This window comes from Petromyzon marinus, chromosome 40 (assembly GCF_048934315.1).
Source record: "Petromyzon marinus isolate PM22_M1 ecotype Great Lakes invasive population chromosome 40, UKy_Petmar_22M1.pri1.0, whole genome shotgun sequence".
Classification (NCBI taxonomy): Eukaryota; Metazoa; Chordata; class Hyperoartia; order Petromyzontiformes; family Petromyzontidae; genus Petromyzon; species Petromyzon marinus.
In genome coordinates, this window is record NC_133706.1 from 6684709 (window position 1) to 6708098 (window position 23390).

The following is a 23390-nucleotide window of genomic DNA, read 5'->3' on the forward strand; positions in this document are numbered from 1 at the left end:
ATGATGATGATTATCGTGATGCGTTTGGTGCTAACCTTGATGCTGGCGATTATGATGTTGCTGATGCCGCCACTCATGACGATGATGATGATTTTGGTGCTGCTGATGATATTTATGATGATACTGATGATGCTGCTTGTGATTAATGATTCTAATAATAGTGCTGTAGATGATGCTGCTGTTACTGGTGATGATGCTTATGATGATGATCCTATTTGTGAAGATGATGCTTATGATGATGATGATGACGCTGCTCGTGTTGACGACGATGATCGTCACCGCCATTCTTTTCTGTGCCGATGCCGCTGATGACGACACCATTGGTGACTGTCGACGTGACTCAGTGGTAGCGCGTTTGCTGCTTCTTGCAGAGGTTCACGGTTCAAAGCCGGTGGTCGCCCTGATTAATACTGCGGGTGTAATAACCACCGCCAACATCATGACGACGTTGATGTTGGCGGCGGTGACTGTGATGTTGTGGTGGTGGTGATGATGACGATGACGACGATGATATTATCGGTCGGTGGTGACGGTGCGGCAGGCGGAGGAGAGACTGGGCCACGCGTTCCGGAACGTCCAGTTCAACATCCCAACGTCGTGTGAGCAGTGCGGAGCGTTCATGTGGATGATGGACCGAGGATACGTGTGCAAGCGTACGAGGCGCACTTGACCCCTTCCTCTCTCGCAATAGTCTGTTGCATCTCCTAAAAATCTCTCATTATCTCTTGAGCGTGGCAGTGCCGAGCGTCACTCCCACGTGTGCGTGGGTGGGTTTCCGTCGAGCTACCCCTGGTTGTTTCTTCGTCATTGTCGCCACCCTCCGGACTCCCCTAAGCATCGTTTTTTTCTTCTTTTCATGTGTATATATATATTTAATTGAGATCCCGGTACAGAGAACAAACCGGGACGCAGGGAAAGGGGGATAACAGAAGTAGGTCTCGAACTCTGTGCCTCCTGGGTTTTAGATGAGGGAGGGCGATTTGGGCTCCCTGACCCACCCAAATGGGGACCGCGAGTGGGGAACTCAAGTAAGAGGGTAGAGGGAGTGGGGAGGAGTGAGTTGGGGGGGGGACCTTTCTTACATCTTTAATATTAGCACCTACTGGCACGGGTCATGAACGTGCAGAGCAGGCTTTGGGAGCGGCCCCTTGTGAACTTCCCCTGCCACCTGACTTATCCCACGCTCTCACCATGATACGCCACTTCCTTCCCTGCACCACGGGACGGGTGCAGCGTTGACTCTAGCCACAGCATCTTAAAGGCGATGATAAGTGGCCGTCAATGTGACCAACGGAGAGAGGGTATAAAAGTAGAGGAGTGTCACTTCATCTGCAAGGGACTTTTTTCTCTCTCCGCCTGATGAAGACCGCTTGTATTGTGATCGAAAACGGGTTTTTTTTGCTTTTATTATTTTCATGTTATTTTTTTTATTTGTTTTTTACTTTTTTTATTGTGGGTTTTTTGCTGTTTTAATTTTTAATGTATTATTGAAATTGTAATTTTGTTTTATTATTTTGTTTTAATAATTTTATTTTTGTCTTCTATTTACGTAATTTTGCCGAAAGAACCAAGAATATGGGACTTTCATTTTTTCTTTACTTTACCTGTTCGTCTTGTGCGTACGTTTTCATGTTACACGGCTGTTATTCGGGTGCCGTGTAAATCCATTGAGTGTTGTATTTTGCTCCCCTCTTGTTGTTGCCCAAACGCAGTGTGCAAATACACGTGCCACAGGCGGTGCTGCGAAAGAGTCCTCATGCCCTGCCCGGGCTCCTTCCCCTCCGGACGCAGGGTAAGACGCAAGGATACCATTCAGGTTTCCTTATTCACGTTATCACGGTGGGCTTGTTATTTTGAATTAACCAGCCCAGGTGACAACTTGAAAGAGACCAGGTTATAGTCTTCATTTACAAGGGTGAACCCCGGTCACCGAAACGACAGAGGCAATATCGTAAAGCAAAGCGCGGTTTGTCGAGCGACAACGCAACCCCGTGTATAGCTCACGCAGTGCTCGTATTGAGCACCTAATGGAGGCTGGGGAGGCACACGGGGAGGGCATTGTGCGGCCACGCCCGGCTGCCTGCCTTTTTCTACCCATGCTGATGTTCACACACCGCAACAGCTACTGATTTTAAGGCCGAGTTGACCTAGGGGGGGAGGCCCAGGACCGGGTTGAAATATTCGTCACTGATATTGACCAGTTGAGTGGGAATCGAACTTGGGCGGCCGGGTTCGTAGCGCAGCGTGTGCGCCAACCGCTGCGCCACCGCTCCCCGCAAGCAAACGCACGTACACACTCCTCCACGCATAACCCCACCTCTAACGCCAACCCCGCTCCACCCCGCGCCAGTGTCAATCGGTGCCGCTGCGCCACCACCCCGTGCCCGTACGCCTAACCGTTCCCCCCCCCAACCCCCTCTCCCCACCGTCCGGCAGTACGAGCCTCACGTTCTGGACGGCAGTGCCCGGCCGCCGACGCTGGCCTCGTACGGCGGCCGCCACTTCGGCGTGCCGCTAGCGCTGCTCGCGTGTCCGTCACGCGCCGTGCCCGAGGTGCTGGAGCGGCTCGTGCGGCACGTGGAGACGCAGGGCCTCTACTGCGAGGGCGTCTACCGCAAGTCCGGCTCGGCCAACCGTGCCCGCCGCCTCCGCAGTGAGCTGGAAGCCGGTGAGACCAGCTCCTCCTCCTCCTCCTCCCGCCGCGTGCCTACCTGCGTATCTAGCTGCCTCCCCACCTAGCGGTCTACCTTCTTATCTGTGTATACATCCTCCTGTCCTCTGAAATGCCTACCTATCTATCCACCTACTTGGTTGTCCGCGAATCGCCATTTATTTTTTATTTAGCCAATGCTATTTCACGCGACTTCCCACAGTCAAAACACCAGATACATTTACAGAATATATATAGATAGATAAATACATCACTTGTATTTAAGTGGACGTCAGCCCACATCGCCACAGAGCCATTATGTAACCTCCTCTTCCAGCACGTGCAGGGAAACCAGTCCGCTCGGCACACCCTGACGCACTTCGCAGGCGAGGACGATGTGTGCCACGGTCTCCTGCTCCCCGCATTCCCACAGTAGTGGGCTGTCACGTGGGGCCCCATCAATGTTTTGAAGCAGCAACGCACTCCCTGGTCACACCGGAAGCGGTTTAACTGCACTTACAGGAGACACCCGCCGCCACTTAACTGGCCACACTCGAATATATACGAAAAGCCACCTGATGCCTACGCTCTTGCCGCTGCTGTTGCCGCCACCGCTGCTGTTGTTTTGCTGGTGGCAGATGTGAACGGCGCGTCCCTGGAAGGCTACCAAGTCCACGTGGTGACGGGCGTCCTCAAGCAGTGGCTCCGCGAGCTGCCCGAGCCGCTGTTCACCTACGAGTACTACCACGACTTCCTGCGCGCCGTCGGTAAATAAAACCCCAGCTTCGGTTTCTCTCGCGCGTGTTTTCACGAATCGGATGCACTGTTCCATCGAGAAACCTGGAAGAGGGAGTAGGAGCCAAAGCTCGTCGGGTCTAAAACGTCGGACACCGTGCCGAACAACACGCGATACAACTTAATAACAGCATCATGAACGGCCACGGTCAGTCCACTGCTGGATTAAGGCCTCCCCAATCCGACACTGATGCCGCCACCATCACCTTTCGCGATCCTGTAAAGCCAGCAGTGCGTGGTTAGAGCAAGTGACTGCAGGCCTGTACTTTCACCTCTTTATATAGAGGTGGCTAGGTGGCACGAGTCAGAGAAGTTTAGATGGGGTAATTTTTGCTCATCCGGTGTAGGGCACATTGAGTTAAAAAGCGGGGTGGGGTGATGACCGCGATGTAGGGCGCCATGGTGGCTAGATGTTAACTACCTCGCCTGGTATGCAGGAGGTTGTGCGTTCGATCCCAACCCTGACACCTGCTGTATATTTGGAGTTTGCATGTTTCTCTCCCCGTGGTCGCGTGGATTTTTCTCTGAATCCTCTGGTTTTTCCCTACACATTTATAACCAACATGCGTTTAGAGTATTTTTCTGCTATAAATTTCCAAATATCACTAGCATCCTTAATGAGCTAGCCGTACAGTAGAACCGTGCGTGAACACCTACGCAGCCGCAACATCAAGCCCCAGGATAAAATTATCATGAAATTACTTGTATTTCAGATTTGTGCAGGCCTGCTTAATTAAACCATGATAACTGAATTGTGGTGTGACTGCATATGTGCCTTCATCAAGAAGTTGTTACATATGTCGCCACACCATTTCGGTCTCCATACCATTGAGCAATGTTACACAATGGTATGCGTCACCTCCGATTAGCACGGTTGGCCATTTATGGTGCAAAAGAAATTCAACATACGTACAGTGAGGGAAAAAAGTATTTGATCCCCTGCTGATTTTGTACGTTTGCCCACTGACAAAGAAATGATCAGTCTATAATTTTAATGGTAGGTTTATTTGAACAGTGAGAGACAGAATAACAACAACAACAAAATCCAGAAAAACGCATGTCAAAAATGTTATAAATTGATTTGCATTTTAATGAGGGAAATAAGTATTTGACCCCCTCTCAATCAGAAAGATTTCTGGCTCCCAGGTGTCCTTTATACAGGTAACGAGCTGAGATTAGGAGCACACTCTTAAAGCTTGTTACCTGTATAAAAGACACCTGTCCACAGAAGCTATCAATCAGATTCCAAACTCTACACCATGGCCAAGACCAAAGAGCTCTCCAAGGATGTCAGGGACAAGATTGTAGACCTACACAAGTCTGGAATGGGCTACAAGACCATTGCCAAGCAGCTTGGTGAGAAGGTGACAACAGTTGGTGCGATTATTCGCAAATGGAAGAAACACAAAAGAACTGTCAATCTCCCTCAGCCTGGGGCTCCATGCAAGATCTCACCTCGTGGAGTTGCAATGATCATGAGAACGGTGAGGAATCAGCCCAGAACTACACGGGATGATCTTGTCAATGATCTAATAGTTTAGTTTCATAGTTTCATTTATTTGGTATAGCCCTGTGAGCCATTCGGCTCTTGAATCGGGTGCAACCGCAACAAACAAAAAAACAAAAACATGAACAAGAAAACATCTTAAAGTGACTTTGTGTGACTGTGCAAACAGAAAATCCAAGAAAAAACATCAAAATATTCATGAAATAGCACCGTACACCAACACTGTATGCAAAAATCCCTGTGGGATGCAAGTCAAACAACAACAACAAGAACACTTAGATTAAGCCCATCAGTCTAACTCCGTACTACAATAAACAAAAACATGGCCAAACCAAAAAACTTTTAGAAATCACCAAAATAAAGCCATAAATGCAATGTAACAGTGATCATAGGAACTGTGACCGAATTTTTAACAATAAACTACATAAATATCATGTAACACCAAACCCTAGAGCCACAGCTGGCTGCATGAGTCACTCCACAAACAACAGGAGCATTAGTCGGAGTATCACATTTTTCAATGCACCTTTAAGATCAGCACACTAAATCAAAATACAGATAATACTTTGCAGCGGTCATCCGGAGCGAAACATTTTATTTTATTTTAGGCCACTGAATAGCAGTGGCAGCTAGGGGTGTACAACTCCTCTAGAGCAGTTTTGAGTGAAGATCTCATAGGTAGTGATTCAAGTTGCAGTTTATTGGCAATAGCATTCCAGACCCTGGGGGCATCAATAGCAAAGGCCCTTCCTCTGGTTTTTGTACGGCAATAGGGAATGTGAAGCTGGTAGATGAGCGAAGACCTGAGGTCAAATTTGTTTCTCAAGGCAGCTGGGACCATAGTCACCAAGACAACAATTGGTAACACACTACGCCGTGAAGGACTGAAATCTTGCAGCGCCCGCAAGGTCCCCCTGCTCAAGAAAGCACATATACATGCCCGTCTGAAGTTTGCCAATGAACATCTGAATGATTCAGAGGACAACTGGGTGAAAGTTTTGTGGTCAGATGAGACCAAAATGGAGCTCTTTGGCATCAACTCAACTCGCCGTGTTTGGAGGAGGAGGAATGCTGCCTATGACCCCAAGAACATCATCCCCACCGTCAAACATGGAGGTGGAAACATTATGCTTTTGGGGTGTTTTTATGCTAAGGAGACAGGACAACTTCACCGCATCAAAGGGACGATGGACGAGGCCATGTACCGTCAAATCTTGGGTGAGAACGTCCTTCCCTCAGCCAGGGCATTGAAAATGGGTCGTGGATGGGTATTCCAGCATGACAATGACTCAAAACACACGGCCAAGGCAACAAAGGAGTGGCTCAAGAAGAAGCACATTAAGGTCCTGGAGTGGCCTAGCCAGTCTCCAGACCTTAATCCCATAGAAAATCTGTGGAGGGAGCTGAAGGTTGGAGTTGCCAAACGTCAGCCTCGAAACCTTAATGACTTGGAGAAGCTCTGCAAAGAGGAGTGGGACAAAATCCCTCCTGAGATGTGTGCAAACCTGGTGGCCAACTACAAGAAACGTCTGACCTCTGTGATTGCCAATAAAGGTTTTTCCACCAAGTACTAAGTCATGTTTTGCAGAGGGGTCAAACACTTATTTCCCTCATTAAAATGCAAATCAATTTATAACATTTTTGACATGCGTTTTTCTGGATTTTCTTGTTGTTATTATTCTGTATCTCACTGTTCAAATAAACCTACCATTAAAATTATAGACTGATCATTTCTTTGTCAGTGGGCAAACGTACAAAATCAGCAGGGGATCGAATACTTTTTTCCCTCGCTATACATACATACGTCAGCAGTGAGTAGAGTTGTAATGTTCACAGGTTGTAGTTCTGTACAAACGACTTGGTGTAGACTAGGTTTCTTAAAACAGCTAGAAACTCAGTGGGCCTTACCTGGTAAAATAAAAAAAAAATTGTTTAAGTTTAATTTTAGTTTGCTGGGTGAGCAAAAACACAGGGTGGAAGACTTCTGCGATGAGCAGCAAACGTTCTACCGCTCAGCCTCGTGACTGGCCACCCTCATTTTCCTCTTCCCCTATGTATGTATCTATGTTGAACTTCTTTCTCACCGTACATAGCCAACCGGTCTCACCGGAGGTGCCTGGGAAGAACAACAACCTAAAAACAAAAATCAATTTTACAGAATGAGTTTTCAATCTACGTTTAAAAGTGCACAGCTCCAGTGGCCTCCTAAATATCAGAAGGAAGAGCGTTCCAGACGGCCGCAGAAGTGGATCTGAAAGCGTGCGATAATGCGGTGACCGTCTTTTTTGGATGGTCAGCCGTAGCGAGAATGACTGGAGATTGCGTGATGGTTCACGCTCCTTGATAAAATCAGCAAGGTATTGTGGTTCAAAAGCAAGGTATCGTGCTTATTTGTTGGAAGTTGGAGGTCACGTGATCTCGCTGAGGGTCTCTGTCTCTCTTGCACCCTCTGCCCACAGAGCTCCCGGACAAGAGAGAGCAGGTCCGATGCGTCTACTCGGTTATCGATAAACTACCACAGCCTCACCACAGCGCCCTGCAGAGGCTCATTTTCCACCTTGTTCGGTGAGTGGGTATCCCCTTGCGAGCCTGCAGGTGTCTTCGCGTACGTTTGTGTGTGAGGAGCGGTAGTGGAATGGTTAGTGCGCCGCGCTACGAACCCGGAGACCCGAGTTCGGAACCCGCTCACGGCCACCAACACCAGTGACGATTATCTGAAGCAGTTGTGGGCCTCGCCGAGGTCAACTCAACCTCAATTGATATACCTGGTGCGATGTGTAAAAACAATGACATTTGGGAGACAAAGGTGGCAGGGCGTGGTTCTGGCCACCCACCCCCTGTGCCTTTCCGGCTTTCATAGGTGTCCGCGAACAGCACTTGCCCTAACAGTCTGTTAATGTTATACTGGGGGATCTTTGTATTTGTTTGTGTGCGTGAAAAGCACCAGGTTGACTCGTAGTGGAGAGCACATCGGCCGGTCATCGCAGCCGCTTCGGAATCTTTATTTAAACTGGAGGAGGAATCTGAGGAAGCCACCGATATTATCCTTACCTGCCAAACCTTTAATCCCTGCTTACGCCGCTGCTCTTGCTCCAAGGCCGAGGCCTTGGACACGGTGGAGGCCCTGAGTGCGCGCCGTCCATGTTCTGCGTCCCCCTGTGCAGGGTCGCGCAGCAGGAGGAGACGAACCGCATGTCGGCGTCGGCGTTGGCTATCGTGTTCGCGCCGTGCGTGCTGCGTGGCAGAGACGGCAGGGACCCGCTGCTCGGCATGCGGGAGGTCGCGCACGCCACCGCGTACGTCCCATTGCTCGTCCGTCCCGTGTTTTTACGACGCACGCGTACGCACGCACGCAACGCAACACAACACAACACGCGTACGTCGACCCAGGGGCCAGGCCAGTCTGCGCATGTGCATATTTGTGGGTGTGTGCGCGCTTGCATGTGTGTATGTGAATTGCATGCGTGCGGGGAGCGGTAGTGTAGCGGTTAGCGCTGCGCTGCGCTATGAACCCGGCGGCCCGGGTTCGATTCCCGCTCACGGCCAACACCAGTGACGATTATCTGAACCGGTCCCGGGCCTCCCCTAGGTCGACTCAGCCTCAAATGAGTACCTGGTGCGGTGTGTAAACATTGCCACTGGGGAGACAAAGGCGGTCGGGCGTGGTGCTGGCCACCCACCCGCTCGTGTACCGTTCCGGCCTTCATAGATGGTCGCTAACAGCACTTGCCCCTACAGTCTGTTAAGGCTATATGGGGGATCTTTGTTTTTATCTTTGTGTGCGGTAGTGTCATGGTAGTGGAGAGAGGTGGTTAACGCACTGCACTACACACCCGGCTACCCGAGTTCAACTCCCGCTTGCGTCAAATACCAGTACCGATTATCTGAACCAGTCCTGGGTCCCCACCTTAGATCGACTCCGCCTCAAATGAGTATCTGATACGGGGTGTATAAAACATCAGCACTGAGGGTAGGGCCGTGAGGCTGGCCCCCCCACCTCTTCCGTGTGCCGTCCCATCCTTTGTACGTGCTCGCTTAACGGTGCTTGTAATCTGGCTATGATAGGCACCCGCTTAACCGAACCTGTCCTTGCGTGCGCAGCTGCCTGGAGCTCATCATTGGGGAGCAGATGACCCGCGTGCAGTCGATCCTCGCCGACATCGCGTCGCTCGACACTGCACACGAGGCAGCTTCCCACCGCTTGCTCCTGGTCCTGCAGTCGCTGGTGAGACACCTGACGCAGCCATTTGCCACGTTGCATGAAGGGGAAAAGCTACAGCTCGGCAATTTCAAGATGACAGCTGTTTTTTTCCGGGAGGCTCGACCGAGGCACACGTGGTCAGATGTCAGCCCCGCCCACGTTTGCACGGCCACGCCTACTTTTGCACAGCCACGCCCCCATCGAGCACTAGCGCGGCCAGGGCAGGCAAACACGCCGCGGCCACAGTGCCAGGGTTGGAGCGATTGAGGCCCAACACCAACAGCTTCAGCGGTTCGGCACGTGTCGTGAAGAACCCTAAAGGTGGCCAGCACGTGGTGGCGCAGCAAAGTGTGTATGTTGAACCTCTTTCGCACCCTATGTAGCCAACCGTGCTGATAGCAGGTGCGGGGAAAGGACGCCAAACTTAAGGGTTGCCGACACGTCCGGTCTGAGTTTTAGATTGCCATTGCCTCGTCCCCTCGGTGGAGAAGTTTTTGTTTCCCTCCCGGCTACTCCAGTTTCCTCCTTACCTGCATCACGCATGCACTGCATTAAAAAAAACGAGACTGACGAAATATCCTTCTTGCGTGGCTCTTCTGAAGAGGGCGATTTAAAAAAAAATCCGACCGAGGTTTTGAGAATGATTGAGGCTTTTCTGGAATAACATTGGGCATTTGTTTATTCATTCATTCATTTGTGTGTGTCCGGAAATGTTGAACTTCTTTCCCACAGTACGTAGCCAACCATGCTAATCGGAGGTGCGGGGGAAGGACGATATGCTAAACACAAAAAAGCCATTCCTGAAGAAATTAAGTTTTCAATCTAGATTTAAAAGTGAATAGGTCCGGTGGCTTCCTACAATGGGATGTATTTATCGGATGCGTTGCGGCTTTCGATGTCAATCCAGGAGAGCGTCAAGGGTAAGCCGGCTACGGCGGACGAGGGCGCGGGTGGCAGGGTGGAAGGTTTGACCCCCACGGAGGAGATTCCGACCCTGTTCGATCAAGACGCCACAGCCATCCGGGACGAGGAGCGCATCTTACGCAAGCAACTGCAGTCCATTCAGGAGGAACGGTTCGTGAACGCACTAACAAAAAAAATCATCACTCTCATTAACCGTCTCGGCTCCCTTTCATTCACCGCATTCCCTCGTGTCGTGTTGGTAGCTGAGACATTTGTCCGTCTTCGCTGGCCCGCACAAGCAGGCGCTCTCGCAGGCTTCCGCCGGCTATTCGCCGTGCCGACCCACAACCAAAGCTGCGCTGCGACGGCTGGCAGGGGCAGTCGGTACGAGTCAAACGCGGTGTCCGCCGCGTCGATCCGCTCTGCGAAGCGACTCGTTCGTTGCGCGTGACGTCGGCGGCTCGGGTCCGCAGGGGCGGCCGTGCGCATTGTGGGGGTGGGGGAATAACCTGAGCCGCGCCAGAATTTGTGTCGGGAACGGCCTCGGTCGTGCGGTGGAAAAGAAGAAGAAGAGGAAAGAAGAACGTCTTTGTGTCCGCAGGGAGGAGCTCTCGTACGGGATGCTCGCCCTGGAGCCCTGCGGATCCGACGAGGAGACGCTGGACTCCGGCGCGTCCCTGGGCACGGCCGACAGCGCCGAAAACATCCTGCAGGGTCAGCTCGTGACGCACGCACGCGAGGATGCCACGGGTTGTGCGCCTATCCGGCCTACTCCTCGGCTCCTGTCATACAACAGATACACAATACCCTCAGCCCAGATGATTTTTAACCTCCCCCCCCCCCCTCCACATTTCCCACACTTCTGCTTTACTTTCCCTGCGGAAGGGCGCCTATCCGGCCTACGCCTTGACTCCTGTCAGATACCAGATACGGAATACCTTAGGCCAGATGATTTTTAACCTCCCCTCCCCACAATTCCCACGCTTCTGCTCTAATTTCCCAACTCCACAAGCTCCCCCTCTCTACTATGACTGTCTATTTAAATGTATCACTCTCATCTACAATCTCTCCATGGTTTTTCCCCACATCTTGCTTCATCTTAATCTCTTACTACTCTAAACCTGCTTACATTCCTCCCTTCAAACAACCCCATCTCTTCTCTCCTAGCCCATCATCCTGCTTTTACTCCCTGCCCCCATGCCTCAGCTACGAGCAGGCCTAGCCCAACCACTACCCCTATCGCTACCCCAACCCTTATCGCTATCCCAACCCCGATCACTACCCCTCCTTAACCTATCCCGCCTGTCCTGTCACCATAACTACACCACTACCACTTTTAATAACAACCCCACTCTTCATCTCAACCACGATCATCTGATGTACAATTTAATAATTGTTGAAAAGCACCTTAGAGTGAGGTGCTATATATATCTACGTAAAATAGATGGTTGGGTGCGCTGACGTTTTGTGCGTGAATGTTTTTAAAGAGCAGGGTGTACCTAGGAAAAATATCATACATCATGGCCAGATGATTTTGAAGAGCTGGGAGAAACCCATCCTTTGCCCCACTACACACGACCTTCAAAAGTTGACTTGACTGTGTGGTGTATCTATTTATATTGCTGGGTGGATAGATGCCAAGGGATTTAACTGGCACAGCCACAGAGGTGCCCTCCTTCCAAATATTAATGGCTACTTTACCCCAGAACGGTTTGGTATTCTCTTTTAAGCTTTGATAGTGGCCATTAACCCCTTCCCCGTTCATATGACATACTGTGTTACGTCATCGGAACAGAATCAGAAGAAAAACTGTAAATAGTCACTTTATCGGTACGTCTTCAGGTCGGAAGACGTAACCGAGGCTCCCACAAAGCCATGCGGGAGGGCTGTGGCACAGTTTGGCGCTGGCTATCATAGAGTGCGGTCGTGTCGCTACGGTTTTCTGCGGTGAGCGCAACATCTTTAAAAACAGTGGCGCTACGCCTCTCCTAAAAAAAAATAACACCGAACCACTTGCGCGTTTTGAGATTCAGCGGTGAACGGGACAAACCACCTTGCAACTTGCAGTTGTCTCGGAAGGAGAAAGGACGTTTCATATTGAGTATTCGGTAAAACGCACTTGGGCAAGACGCATCACTAGCAGGCGGGACGATGACCGGCGGTCGAGCCTGACCACGGAGTGGCAGCCAACAGGAGGGAAACGCACCCCAAGAGATACTCCACCGTGGTTCGATCATCAGATTCCTCCATCTGATTTTGAAATAGAGATTCTGATTAAGGACCAGAGAGGGGGGAGGGCCCCCTACACACCAAAAGGGGGGAAACCACCGTTCTCGTGATAGGAACGCGCATTTCGAGTGTTTGCCCGCGATAAATTTCCACGTGATGAGCCACTTCGTTTCAGCTGTCAACTGTGGCCAGGTCGCTTCTGAAAAATAAGCTGATAGCTCGGTGGACCTTCCCTATTAAAATAAAAAAAAGTGTCAGTGATGTTCTTGCCTTTCCTATACTCTGCACTCCTATCGCGTTTTTGGATTACGATTCCTTTGAAGGAGGAGGATACTTTTATGATACTTTTGTCTGCGTGCGTTGCAGGCGCTAACTTGGTGAGCTCCTCCGCCTACCCGTGGACCTCCCTCTACTCCGGCACTCCGCTCCCCGCGCTGGCGTCCACCGCCTGCGGCTCGCTTGGCTCCGAGGCCTCTCTCTACTCCTGCTGCTCGGATGATGGCGCCGCTGGCGCCGCTGGCGCCGGCGCCTCGGCAGATCTCGCCCCCGCCTTCCCGGCGCGGCTCCAGCGTCACCGCGAGGCGTGCCGCGCATCGGCGCCGCTCTGCATTCCCACGCGCCGCGACGACCCGGTCGCCCGGGCGGCGGCGGCGGCGGCGGAATCGGCGCGCCGGCAATCGGACCCCACGTTTGACCACGCGGCGAGGGCGGACATCCCCTTCATCGACGACTCGTCGGAAGTGTGAAGCGACGCGCGTGGAGCGCGCGTCGCAGCGAAGGAAGCGAAGGAAGCACGTTCGCGCGCCGTCGCCAGTAGGTGTTTGCCGAAGGGGGAAGTGTCTCCCCGTTCAAACCGCGCAGCGCCGATGTTGGAAGGTTAAAAGGGCCGCGCTCGTTTGGACCCGCCACGGCGCTTGTGTTTCGTTTTGCTGTGCAGTGCTCGAAGAGGTCTTGGAAGTTTGGACGCAAGCGGTTGCTGTTTGCAGAAGGGTAGAGGTTTTCACTGCTCGTTGTCACCCCGTCAAGCACGTGCAGCGTCTTGTCCGGGACACGCTTGTTAGAACCCACGGCACTTCTCGTTTGCTTTTGCTTTGTTGTGCTGCAAATGGGTCTTGAACCCCACCACCAGGATACAAGCAACAGCAACTTGTCTGAAGATCAAACAGAGAAGATGTTCATTGGAACCCACGGCACTCGCTTTTGCTTTTTTTCCCCGCTCCACCATTGCTGCACTTGAGTATTTAAATCCATCGGAACACCTGCATGCAAGTGGTCTCATTTGTAGAAAAAACCCCGGGGTTTTGCCTACCTCCCTTGGCTGTCTTGACAGAGTGGTGGGTAAGTTCATCCCCCATTGTCTCTGTTGTAGATTTGCTGTACCGTTTCTGCAAAAAGGGTTTTGAAATCCTTCAATAACGCGTGGATACAAGCGGGGTCTGGGGTTCAGGAAGGAAGTGTTGTTTTTCCCCACCTGAGGCAGCTGCACCGTCATCAGAGCAGGTGGGTGACTCGCAGGGAATGTTGAAGTGATATTTTTGTTCAGACCCCAATGAGATTTCGCTCTCCAGTGCTGCAAACGTGTTACACGCTGACTACGCCTTTCAGAACAGTGTCTCGTTGCACAATGTCGAAGTGCAACCGTTGACAGACTGTCGCGAGGTCAAAGCACGGTGCGTGTTCAATCGCATCGGTTTGCCGAGCGGTGCTGCAAATGCTGTCCATTGGAAAACCCTGGGTGCATACGGTCTTGGCAGAAGGACGAGTCCCGCAGCATCAGCATGCTCCTGGCTGCTCCGAGGCGAATGGTGGAAAGTTAATCCCAAAGTTTTTGTTTTGTGCCCTGTACTGCGAATGGGCGTTGAAATCAACTGGGAACACTTGAACTCAAGCTGGCGGTGCTGTGGGCCATTGTCTGTATTCTACCCAAAATCGGCAGGCAATGTCCCCTTCGTAAAAATAGTCTGCAGAAGCTTAAAGTGTGATTTGTTTTTCACGCGAGGACCTAAAAAGCTTCACGTTGCCGCGCAGAGCTGCAAAAACTGCGCTTCGAAATCCGTTGGGTCACCTGGATGCAAACGGTCAACTTGCGGAAGGCAGCGTGTTTCTCGTGCTCTGAAGCGGAGTTGAAAACTCCGCATCCCTATGACCAGGGTCATTCTCTCAATGGCAGAGAAATTAACCTCAGACGGTGGGTGTTTCTGCTGCAAGGGTGAAATGGAACTTTTATTTGCGTGTTTTATTTCAGGCTGAATTTAACAAGCCTTTATTTCTGTCTCAGCGGTGCAGTTCAGATCCTCCGATGCGTCCGCTCGAAGTTTTAAATCCTCCCGCGCTGACGTCCGCGCTCGCGTGATAAAACATCTCAGCTTTTAGAACGTGTTCACGTGCGCAAGGGACGGCGCACGGGACAGTCGAATGCGGGCTGCAAAACGCTGCACTAAAAATGCCTTCATGTAATGCAGTCGCTCACTTGATTCAGCCAAGCACAGCTCCACGGGGCTCACGTTTTTTTTTGTATTTGTCGGGCGATTGCCAACAGGGCAAGCAAATTTTAACAGTGCCGAACTGTCGCCGTATTGTGTTGCGTGAGAGAGGCTCCAATTGTGGCTCCTATCGAAGAGCCCCCTATCGAAGAGTTTCCTATTGAAGCGGCCCCCTGGTGTCATGTTTCAGGGTTCCCTTCCCTGCCCTGACGCGAGGCCCCTGCCAGCCGTGGGAGTTCCGCAAGAAAGTTTCTTCAGCTTGTGACACGATTCTGATAATAGCTCAATTTAGTGGTAAAACTTATAAAAAAAATGTAATCTAATTATAACCTGAACAGAGATTTTAGTAATGAAAGAGTTGTGTGTGCGATCTTGAGCACTGTGTTTGTGACCGTTCATCTGAGCTGCAAATTGTTACCTCGAAGCGTGCGGCAGGGAATTACATTTCTGGCTTCAAATGCCGACTTTTTTTTACGTCCCAGTGTTCTGAGAGAAATTGCTGTTCCCGAAATGAGGATATCCACACCGAGCTCTTTCCATATTAGATGTAACGCAGTAAGCTATTTGGTTTATTATGAATAAAAAATATTTTCTCTACTTTATCTTGCTTGCGCTATTTGCGACGAATCCATCCGGCTGTCTCTCAGAACGGTGCAGACCTCTGTTAGAGAACGGCCCACAGAGGCAGATATTGCAGAGCTATCTCTGAGATCCCTTCATGTGACCTCTCGTTCACACCGTAAAGAGGGCTGCACTTGACAAACCTGCTGTGCATTTGAGAAGCAACGTTCGTCGCAATTCTCAAAGGTGGAGTTTTAAAAAAAAAAAAATCACGCGCAGAACCAAATACAATGTAATTTTAAATTGTACGTGCAGTCAATGGTAACTGGACTGAGACCACCAACTCCGCTACGCTTGAGACACCCGGTTTAATCATGGGCGCCCGCCTGGATTCTCAACCTAGGCCACCTCGGCACTGGTCTCTAAACCAGCGGACAAAACGGGTGGTTCAATTTGTTACCGAAACAGCGATAAAAAAATGCCATCAATATCTGCTTCCGTGGACCGTCGTGGGTGTTGCGCTGCTCTTCAAGAGCGGCAAATGGATTCTACGCCTCACAACGACGCTGACAGCCTGCAGGTCAAAGTTGACAAATAAAACAAATGTGCCCCCCCCCCGCTCAAACGAGGTCTATTTTGGTTTTACTTTCTGAGTGGAGTCTCATGAGCAGTCGTGCGCCTCGATTAGTTTATTGCAAACGTTGTCCCCTCTCGAAAGAGGGGAAAAGCCTCGAGTTGTGGGAATTATGACGTAGGACAAACCTTTCCCGCTCGCGGGTTCTGCAGCCATCGTGGTTTTTGCGCCATATTTTTAGAGGTACGACGGTTCTCCGTTCGCGACCCCCGTGGCTCAACCGTTCGCGGTTGAGCCGCGAGATTCCTGCACGCAGCGTAACTGCGCTGCTCTCGACGATGCTGCTTCCGCTGGAAGAACACGCGCAGCGCCATCTCGCCTCCATCTCGTCTCCCAAGCAGCCCATCACGGGTCCCAGGCCACGCGGCGTTCCCAGCCTCCAGTGAGGAGGAGGAGGAGGAAGCGGTGTGAGGCTCAGCATGGTGATTATTTTTCTTCGTGTAGTGTTCAGTACTCTACGCGGACACGCATGCAGTACTGTACACTACATTAAAAAAAATCATACATTTATCTTGCATGTAATACGGAACACTAGAAAATATTAATCCTATTTTACATTCAAAATACTTGTTTGGGTTGGCGTAGGGTGACATAAAACGCAAGGAGTGGGGTGTGTTGCATCGTGAACCAAAACCTACTTTTCCCGTTTTGCGGATCGCGGATTTTACCGACTGTAGCTCTTTTCAGGAATGTAACCTCCCCCACCGGTGACGGGCAACGGTTTGCAGCACCTTGAACCCCGTGGGACTTGCTAGGCAGGGTTGGTGGATCACACGGAGGTTGACCCATCGATGGAATGAGAGACACTGGCAGGAGGCCGTGGGTTCGATCCCGACCCTTGACACCTGTATATTGGGAGTTTGCATGTTCTCCCCGTGGTCGCGTGGATTTTCTCCAGGTCTTTCGGTTTTTCCCTCCACATTTAGCATCAATGTGCGTATTACGAGTATTTTTCGGCTATAAATTTCCACGCGATTAAGCCACTTCGCTGAGCTATAATTTATAGCTCGGTGGCCCTTACCTGATAAAATAAAAAATATTTTAGTTTCATAGTTTAGTTTCCACCCTCCTGCACACTCATCCCACCCATCGCAACCTCCTCTCCCCGATCACATCGCTTTCCTGCCACGTTATATTGCTTTATCCCAATTCTGCCATGTCATTCCTAATCATGCTCTGTGTGCACCCTCTACCAAATGGCCAGAAGTTGTTATTTGTGTCCAGTTGCTTTGAGTTCAGTTCTGGGCAATTTAAATCCATTGCCGATCGTCCTCAATCGCCATAAGAAAGCAATACTCTGTAGGTGTTCGTGTTTGTGCTGTGTAGCTCTCTCCCGGTGTGTTTTTGATTTGTCCTGTGTGTTCAGCACCATGTCCTGAAGACATTTCCAGCGCATGGAGCAAAACGTCGGGCATTATGCCAAACAACATGTGTGGTACATATTCTTGGTTCTTTCGGTAAAGTCACGTAGAAGGGAAACAATAAAATAATTAAAATATAAAACAATAAAATTCTCACGTTTCGATTGCAACACAAGCAATCGTCATCAGGTGTGAAAACCACAGCAAGAACATTTTTAAAAAATGACTTTTTTAACGTTAGCACCACGGAGAGCGATTTGACAGTTTGTTCGGATGGACGAGTCCATCTATGTTCGGAAGAGGGAGAGACGAAAAATAATGGATGCGGTCTGAAAACACATTGTAAATCATCATCTTGGCCTTCCACAATTATTGTTCACCAGCAACGTGTCCATATCGTTGTCAATAATGATTTTTATACCATCAAAAGAACAGGTTCTGACAGTTTAACATGTTATTGAAGGATTCTGTTTAACCGACGTTCCTTGGACTCGCCCTTGTTCCCTGCAAAAACGTGACATAACATAGGTCTTGATTTAAGGCTTTCGTGACTGCAGGGATTCATATTCTTGGTTCTTTCGGTAAAGTCACGTGTTGCAGTCGAAACGTCGTGAGAATTTTATTGTTTTACATATTTTTATTATTTAATTGTTTCCCTTCTACGTGACTTTACCGAAAGAACCAAGAATATGAATATTACAGAGGTCATTTTGGTCCGAAGGCTTTATTTAAAGTAACAAAGTATGCTGCCTTGAGATTTCGCGATACATCTCACACATACCTTAGGACGCAATCTCGTTCGCCAATCTCGCCGCCAATCTCGCCGCCAGCGTCGCTCCATCTGCCGGCCATTGTCCCGTCTCTCGCCATTGTCCTGCCTAAAGCTCACCGCCGTTCTTAAATGCTGCACCGTTTTAACGTTTTGTTCCATTTTTTTTTGCCCAGTGTCCCCATGTTTTCCCCCGATTCGTATTTGTCGTCGCTGGCAGCGGAACCGTTCCCCCCCCCCGCTATACGGTGTTACGCTGTCAGATGTAATACTTATGGTTTCGTTTGAAGGCGAGCGGGGGGCTCACATGGTGTGATTGTCCCCGGGCCCCGTACCACCCACCGTCCGTCCCCCCACTCCCTTGCCACATGGAGAGCCATGGCTGGCATGAGTATGTAAGACTGAACCATTTCGTCGTTTTTGATCACAAAATTCCTTCAATGACGGCCTCTAGCTACGGATGCTGCTGTTTTCAAGTGATGCCCCCTTCGACGGTTTATTTCGGCCTTCGGCAAACTCATTCTCCGTTACTTTTGTTTTTTGCTCAAATGCATCTCAAGTCTTAACTGCAGTTTGGGGAGTTTTTTTTGGAGAAAAACCTCACCCCCCCCCCCCGCCCCGTGCGTTTGGGGATGTGTTCCCGAGTTTCGGATTAATGTGGAAAAATCTGTACATCGGTGCGCAGATGCAAACATTTTGGATGATCCAAGAACAACAAAAAATATTCCGATTGATTTCTGAAAATGTGACATCACTTCCACGTTTACGACGCCGTGTTGGTTATTTTGCCGGCAAAAATGCCGTCGCTTGGATTCAGTAACACAGCATGCGATGCCACTTCGGCTTAAATTGTTTAAAATAAATATATCAAAATGTTTACGTGGAAATTATTTATCTAACGATGGGAATTGACGTTTAAAATGCCAATGTCATTAACGTGTAACATTTCATTTATTGCTTAAATAATGAGGTTATAATTATTTTATTTAAAAAAATGTAATAGAATATTTTTTAGCAGGATCATCATTTTAGTTGTAATATCCCGTTTTCAATTGTGCCCAGGGGGTACATTAAAATGTTGAAACATACCAAATAAAATCCAAATTGAGCCACAGAATTTGAAAATGTTATTTCCCCCCCAAAAAATTATCTTAAACTCAAACTCCACTCTTCAGGTAAACTTGTCCATTGTGCAGGTGAGATCAGAAACCTATTTGCTATACTGCCACCATCTGGAAGTGCCATGGCCCATCTGACTGGAAGTTTGACACTGCACATGATCTCTGTGTGATCCACCAACACCACCTCCGAAAGACTGTATATTTTAAATCTTGACTTAAAAGCTTTCGTGACTGCAGGAATTCATATTCTTTGGGTCTTTCGGTAAAGTCACGTAGATAGGTTCAAAGAAAATAACAAAAAACTACGACCTTTCGATCGCAACAAGCGTTCGTCACGCGTTCATCACGCTTGTGTTGCGATCTAAACGTCGTAGTTTTTTGTTATATTTTTTTTATTCTTTTCTTTGAACCTATCGGCGTGATTTTACCGAAAGACCCAAAGAATACTGTTTTTTTGTTATTTGAAAGGCCTGAGACGCTGCGTTAAAATGACTGGCTTGCCTCGGTTGTTTCCATTTACAGTAAACAAAAAAGAACATTCACAAATCAAACCTGTGTTTTATATTTGTAATGTGCTATTATGTAATCTTTCTTGCTCAAGATTTCAGTCGGGATGTTAAGATCGGTGTACAGTTTTGGAATTAACAAACATGACCTCTTGCACCACCACAAATAGGCCGTATGCCATTAAGCTTCTTTTCAATGAATATAAAAAAACAATGTCACTTTCCCATATGTCTGTCTCTCCATGTAAAATATAAATCGGGTGTTTTTGTTGTTGTTGACACATGCTGTTAGGCGCACGTACTTCCTGGAGTACGTAATTTTAGCAGCATGTGGTTCAACACCGGGCAAACTCTGGACTGGTTTTGACATTCGGCGTCCCATCAGCAGGCAGGCTTGCTTGAACGAATGCGAAACGATATGATACGTAACGCACGAGATGCTATCGTAGCCGAAGCTGTTCATCTGACAATTGTGGAGAATGTAAATTTTGCGTATTTACTCTCCAACACACCGGTGTGCTGGACTAGTAACGAATTGCCATGTTCTGTTTACGTGACAAACCTTACTAATTGGCTGAGTCGGGTGGTAGTGGATTTAACGACACATATTTACATGATGTCACCCACAAAACAAACCTGTTATGGATATTTGTCGCGAAAGCCTGCTCCATGTTAAGCCGACGTAAATGTTTGACCAATGGCTTGTGTAATAAATCTACTTTTTTATTTAATGTGGAGGGACAAATAGGGAAAGTAGGTGTTATGTATCTTATAAACATTCACCACGACGCGTTACGATTATTTCCTGTTACATATTAATATTACACGTAGTTCCATCAGACTATGCGTGTATTCTGGGCCCTATGCTGACAGCGTTTGTTTAATCGGGCAAACCCCGGGCTGGTTTCAACTTCCTTGAGTCTCATCAGCAGCGTTTGGAATATTAATTCCCGCTGGGGTCATTGGTGGTTCTAGACGTAACCTCTCCATGAAGGCGGTAGGGGTCTGTTCAGCGCAGTACAGCACCATTGTATAACATGTTATCTTGAGGCGTCTTGTTAGCTTATGGCAGGGATTTTTTTTTTATTTTTCGTCACAAAATATATATTTGGGTCAAACACTGAAACAAAGCAGTTGATGTGCTTGCGTATTTTGCTGAATATTTGATAGGTAATTTGTGCTATGGTATGTAATATGCGCTATATGAAAATCATTTACGTTATAAATAACATGTGACAGCAATGCATTTCAGGGTAAAAGGATTTAGTAAAACAAAATTATTTGCACAGTCGTATGAGTCCTTTTTTTAATCGATAGTTTTTAAAAATTTGTATGTTATTTGATTTAGATATAAGGATGTGCTACCCTGTGTACAGTAGTGATATTTCGAACATGGATGGTAATTGCGTTGTTTCGGGGGTTATTATTATTATTATTAGGGGTGGAAAGATGCTTCACTTTATTAATATGGATTTTTAAGAGATTGCCAATTTTTTATGTGGTTTCAGAGGAGAGTTTTTCAACTATGTACGTATGTTGAACTTCTTTCACACCGTATGTAGCCAACCGTATTAATCAGAGGTGCAGGGGAAGGACCAACACAAAAAAAAAACAGTAAAAAATAAATGAGTTTTCAATCTATAGATTATTTAAAAGTGCATAGCTCCAGTGGAAGGAAGAGCGTTCCAGACGGCCGCAGAAGCTCGTCTGAAAGCGTGCGATGTGGTGACCACCGCCTTTGTTCCATGGTTAGCCAAAAGCCCCTGCTGCGAGGATGACCGGAGTTTGTGTGGTGGCTTACGCTCCTTGACGAGATCGGCAAGGTCATCGTAGTTCATTTGTGCCAAGCACTTTGCGTGTGTGTAATGAGCGCGACCTTATAATGTCTTCGTTCGGCAACCGGGAGCCAATGCAGCTCAACTAAGCTTGGGCAGAAAGAAAAAAAAACCAACGTGGAAAAAGTCCTGCGTCAGGTGGGAGAAGAGAACATGGGACTCGTTCGATCGATTGGGAAGATTAAGAAAATCTAGAATGGGTAGGTGGGAGTGAGAGGGAATGAGCTGAAGGAGGTGATAAGGGCAGGTGGTGGTGAGAGGAAATGAGCTGAGGGATTTTCTTGTATTCTGGGAAAAGACCAAAAGGAAAAGAATGGGCTCCGCTTGATGCCCCACTGGGAGGAGAGACCTGCGGACAAGTGAAGAGAGCAATGCAAGGGAGCAAACATTGAGGGGGGGATTGTGCCTTGGACCTGCTGCCCTTGGAAAGAACACTTGAATGAGTAAATTCTGAAGCTCGCGATGCTTGCAGCGAATGTCGTGCGTAATTGTAATCGACGTTATTTTTTTGGGGCCGTGTGTGTGTTATGGGCTATTACGTGAAAGCTTGCAGCCACTCGGATCAAATTGTCACTTTTAATCATGACGCTACCATGGAATTGCGAAGGAGTTGAATCAGTCCACCCCTAATTACCTTAATATATTATTGGATTAAAGGTGTTTGAACATGTCCTTACATAATGACCACAATAAATGTGTTATCAACACTGTTTTTTAAGTGTATACTGTTAAAAAGGCCTTACTGTATCTTTTATCTAGACTACAAAATAAAATGGAGCCAAACCCCGTATTGCAGAATACAAATTGTGAATTGATGTGGTGAGAGTGAATGTTAGTGTACAGGTTATTGGTCGTGAGGGTACGTGTACTGCTTGTTGGTGGTGAGTGTGTACTGGTTATTGACGCTGAGGATGCATTGGCTGGGTCATGTAGCCCACATGCCCAGCCACCGCATACCTAAACATATTTTGTTCGGCCGGATAGAGGGGGCTAAACGGATGCGGCACGGGCTGGAGAAGAGATGGAGTGATGTGGTACAGGCGGACGTGGAGCTGAGTGGACTTGTCAATGACCGTTACCAGCGGTGTCGAGATTGGCCTCTGTGGAGGAGGGTTGTGAAGGACGCTGCTACTGTTGGAGGCAGTCGCCCTTCAGCAACAACGGAGGGCAGAGGAGCGACGCTCACAACAACGAGTGGAGCGCTGGGCGGCTAAAACGCAGCACGGTGGCACAGTAGGGGGCAGGTGGTGCATCGGCCACTCATCTCAGTCAGTCGACCCATCACACCTGGGTCTGTCCCGTGACCTGCCAGCGGGCGTTCGACACTTCATGTCAAGGCGGTAATTATAATATATTGGGGGGGACATCCCTCCCCCCCCCCAATATTCAGATATGCTCAAAATGTCCCCTCCAATATATTGCTATGTAAAATACAATTGCTGTGCTATGTAAATAAAAATAACAATTTGCTAAACCTTGGCCACAATATCTGGACTTGTCTTCATATAAATCAATGCATAGATTTCCGTTTACGTGATTGTGGTTATGGTTGTACTTTATTAATCCCTAATCTCTGCCATTACATACAATGAATCAAGAAATGTAAAAAAAGTTAAAACAGAGCAGTGTAATACAATGCACTATTAGACATTGTAAAAGATAAATAAAAAGTCCCATCCCATGTGTTAGTGAATTTTTTAATATTTTAGGCAGGAAATTATTTTTCAAATTTAGATATTTTTCTGGGTTGGGACCCCCAGACCCCCTGGAAGATTTGGTTCCCCCTCAATGTTAAATTCATGGCTACGGCCTTGCTTCACGTGGCCTTAACGTGC

At 48.6% G+C, this 23390-nt stretch overlaps 1 protein-coding gene and 1 long non-coding RNA gene across 3 annotated transcripts in view; one reads left to right on the forward strand and one right to left on the reverse strand.

Moving 5' to 3' along the window:
- LOC116950796 (unconventional myosin-IXb-like) overlaps positions 1 to 22345 on the forward strand; it is a 103801-nt gene extending 81456 nt beyond the window's left edge. For both annotated transcript variants that reach the window (XM_076073067.1, XM_032968870.2), the window contains 10 exons: positions 542 to 653; positions 1713 to 1792; positions 2437 to 2668; positions 3289 to 3417; positions 7412 to 7517; positions 8117 to 8248; positions 9054 to 9177; positions 10061 to 10227; positions 10658 to 10770; positions 12652 to 22345. In XM_076073067.1, the coding sequence (XP_075929182.1) occupies positions 542 to 653; positions 1713 to 1792; positions 2437 to 2668; positions 3289 to 3417; positions 7412 to 7517; positions 8117 to 8248; positions 9054 to 9177; positions 10061 to 10227; positions 10658 to 10770; positions 12652 to 13031 (1575 nt within the window). In that variant the 3' untranslated portion in view covers positions 13032 to 22345. The remainder of the gene's footprint in view (positions 1 to 541; positions 654 to 1712; positions 1793 to 2436; positions 2669 to 3288; positions 3418 to 7411; positions 7518 to 8116; positions 8249 to 9053; positions 9178 to 10060; positions 10228 to 10657; positions 10771 to 12651) is intronic.
- The window catches only part of LOC142930524 (uncharacterized), a 44063-nt gene continuing 30487 nt past the window's right edge, over positions 9815 to 23390 (reverse strand). The window contains exon 2 of the long non-coding RNA XR_012946469.1: positions 9815 to 10838. This is a non-coding gene — a long non-coding RNA (uncharacterized LOC142930524). The remainder of the gene's footprint in view (positions 10839 to 23390) is intronic.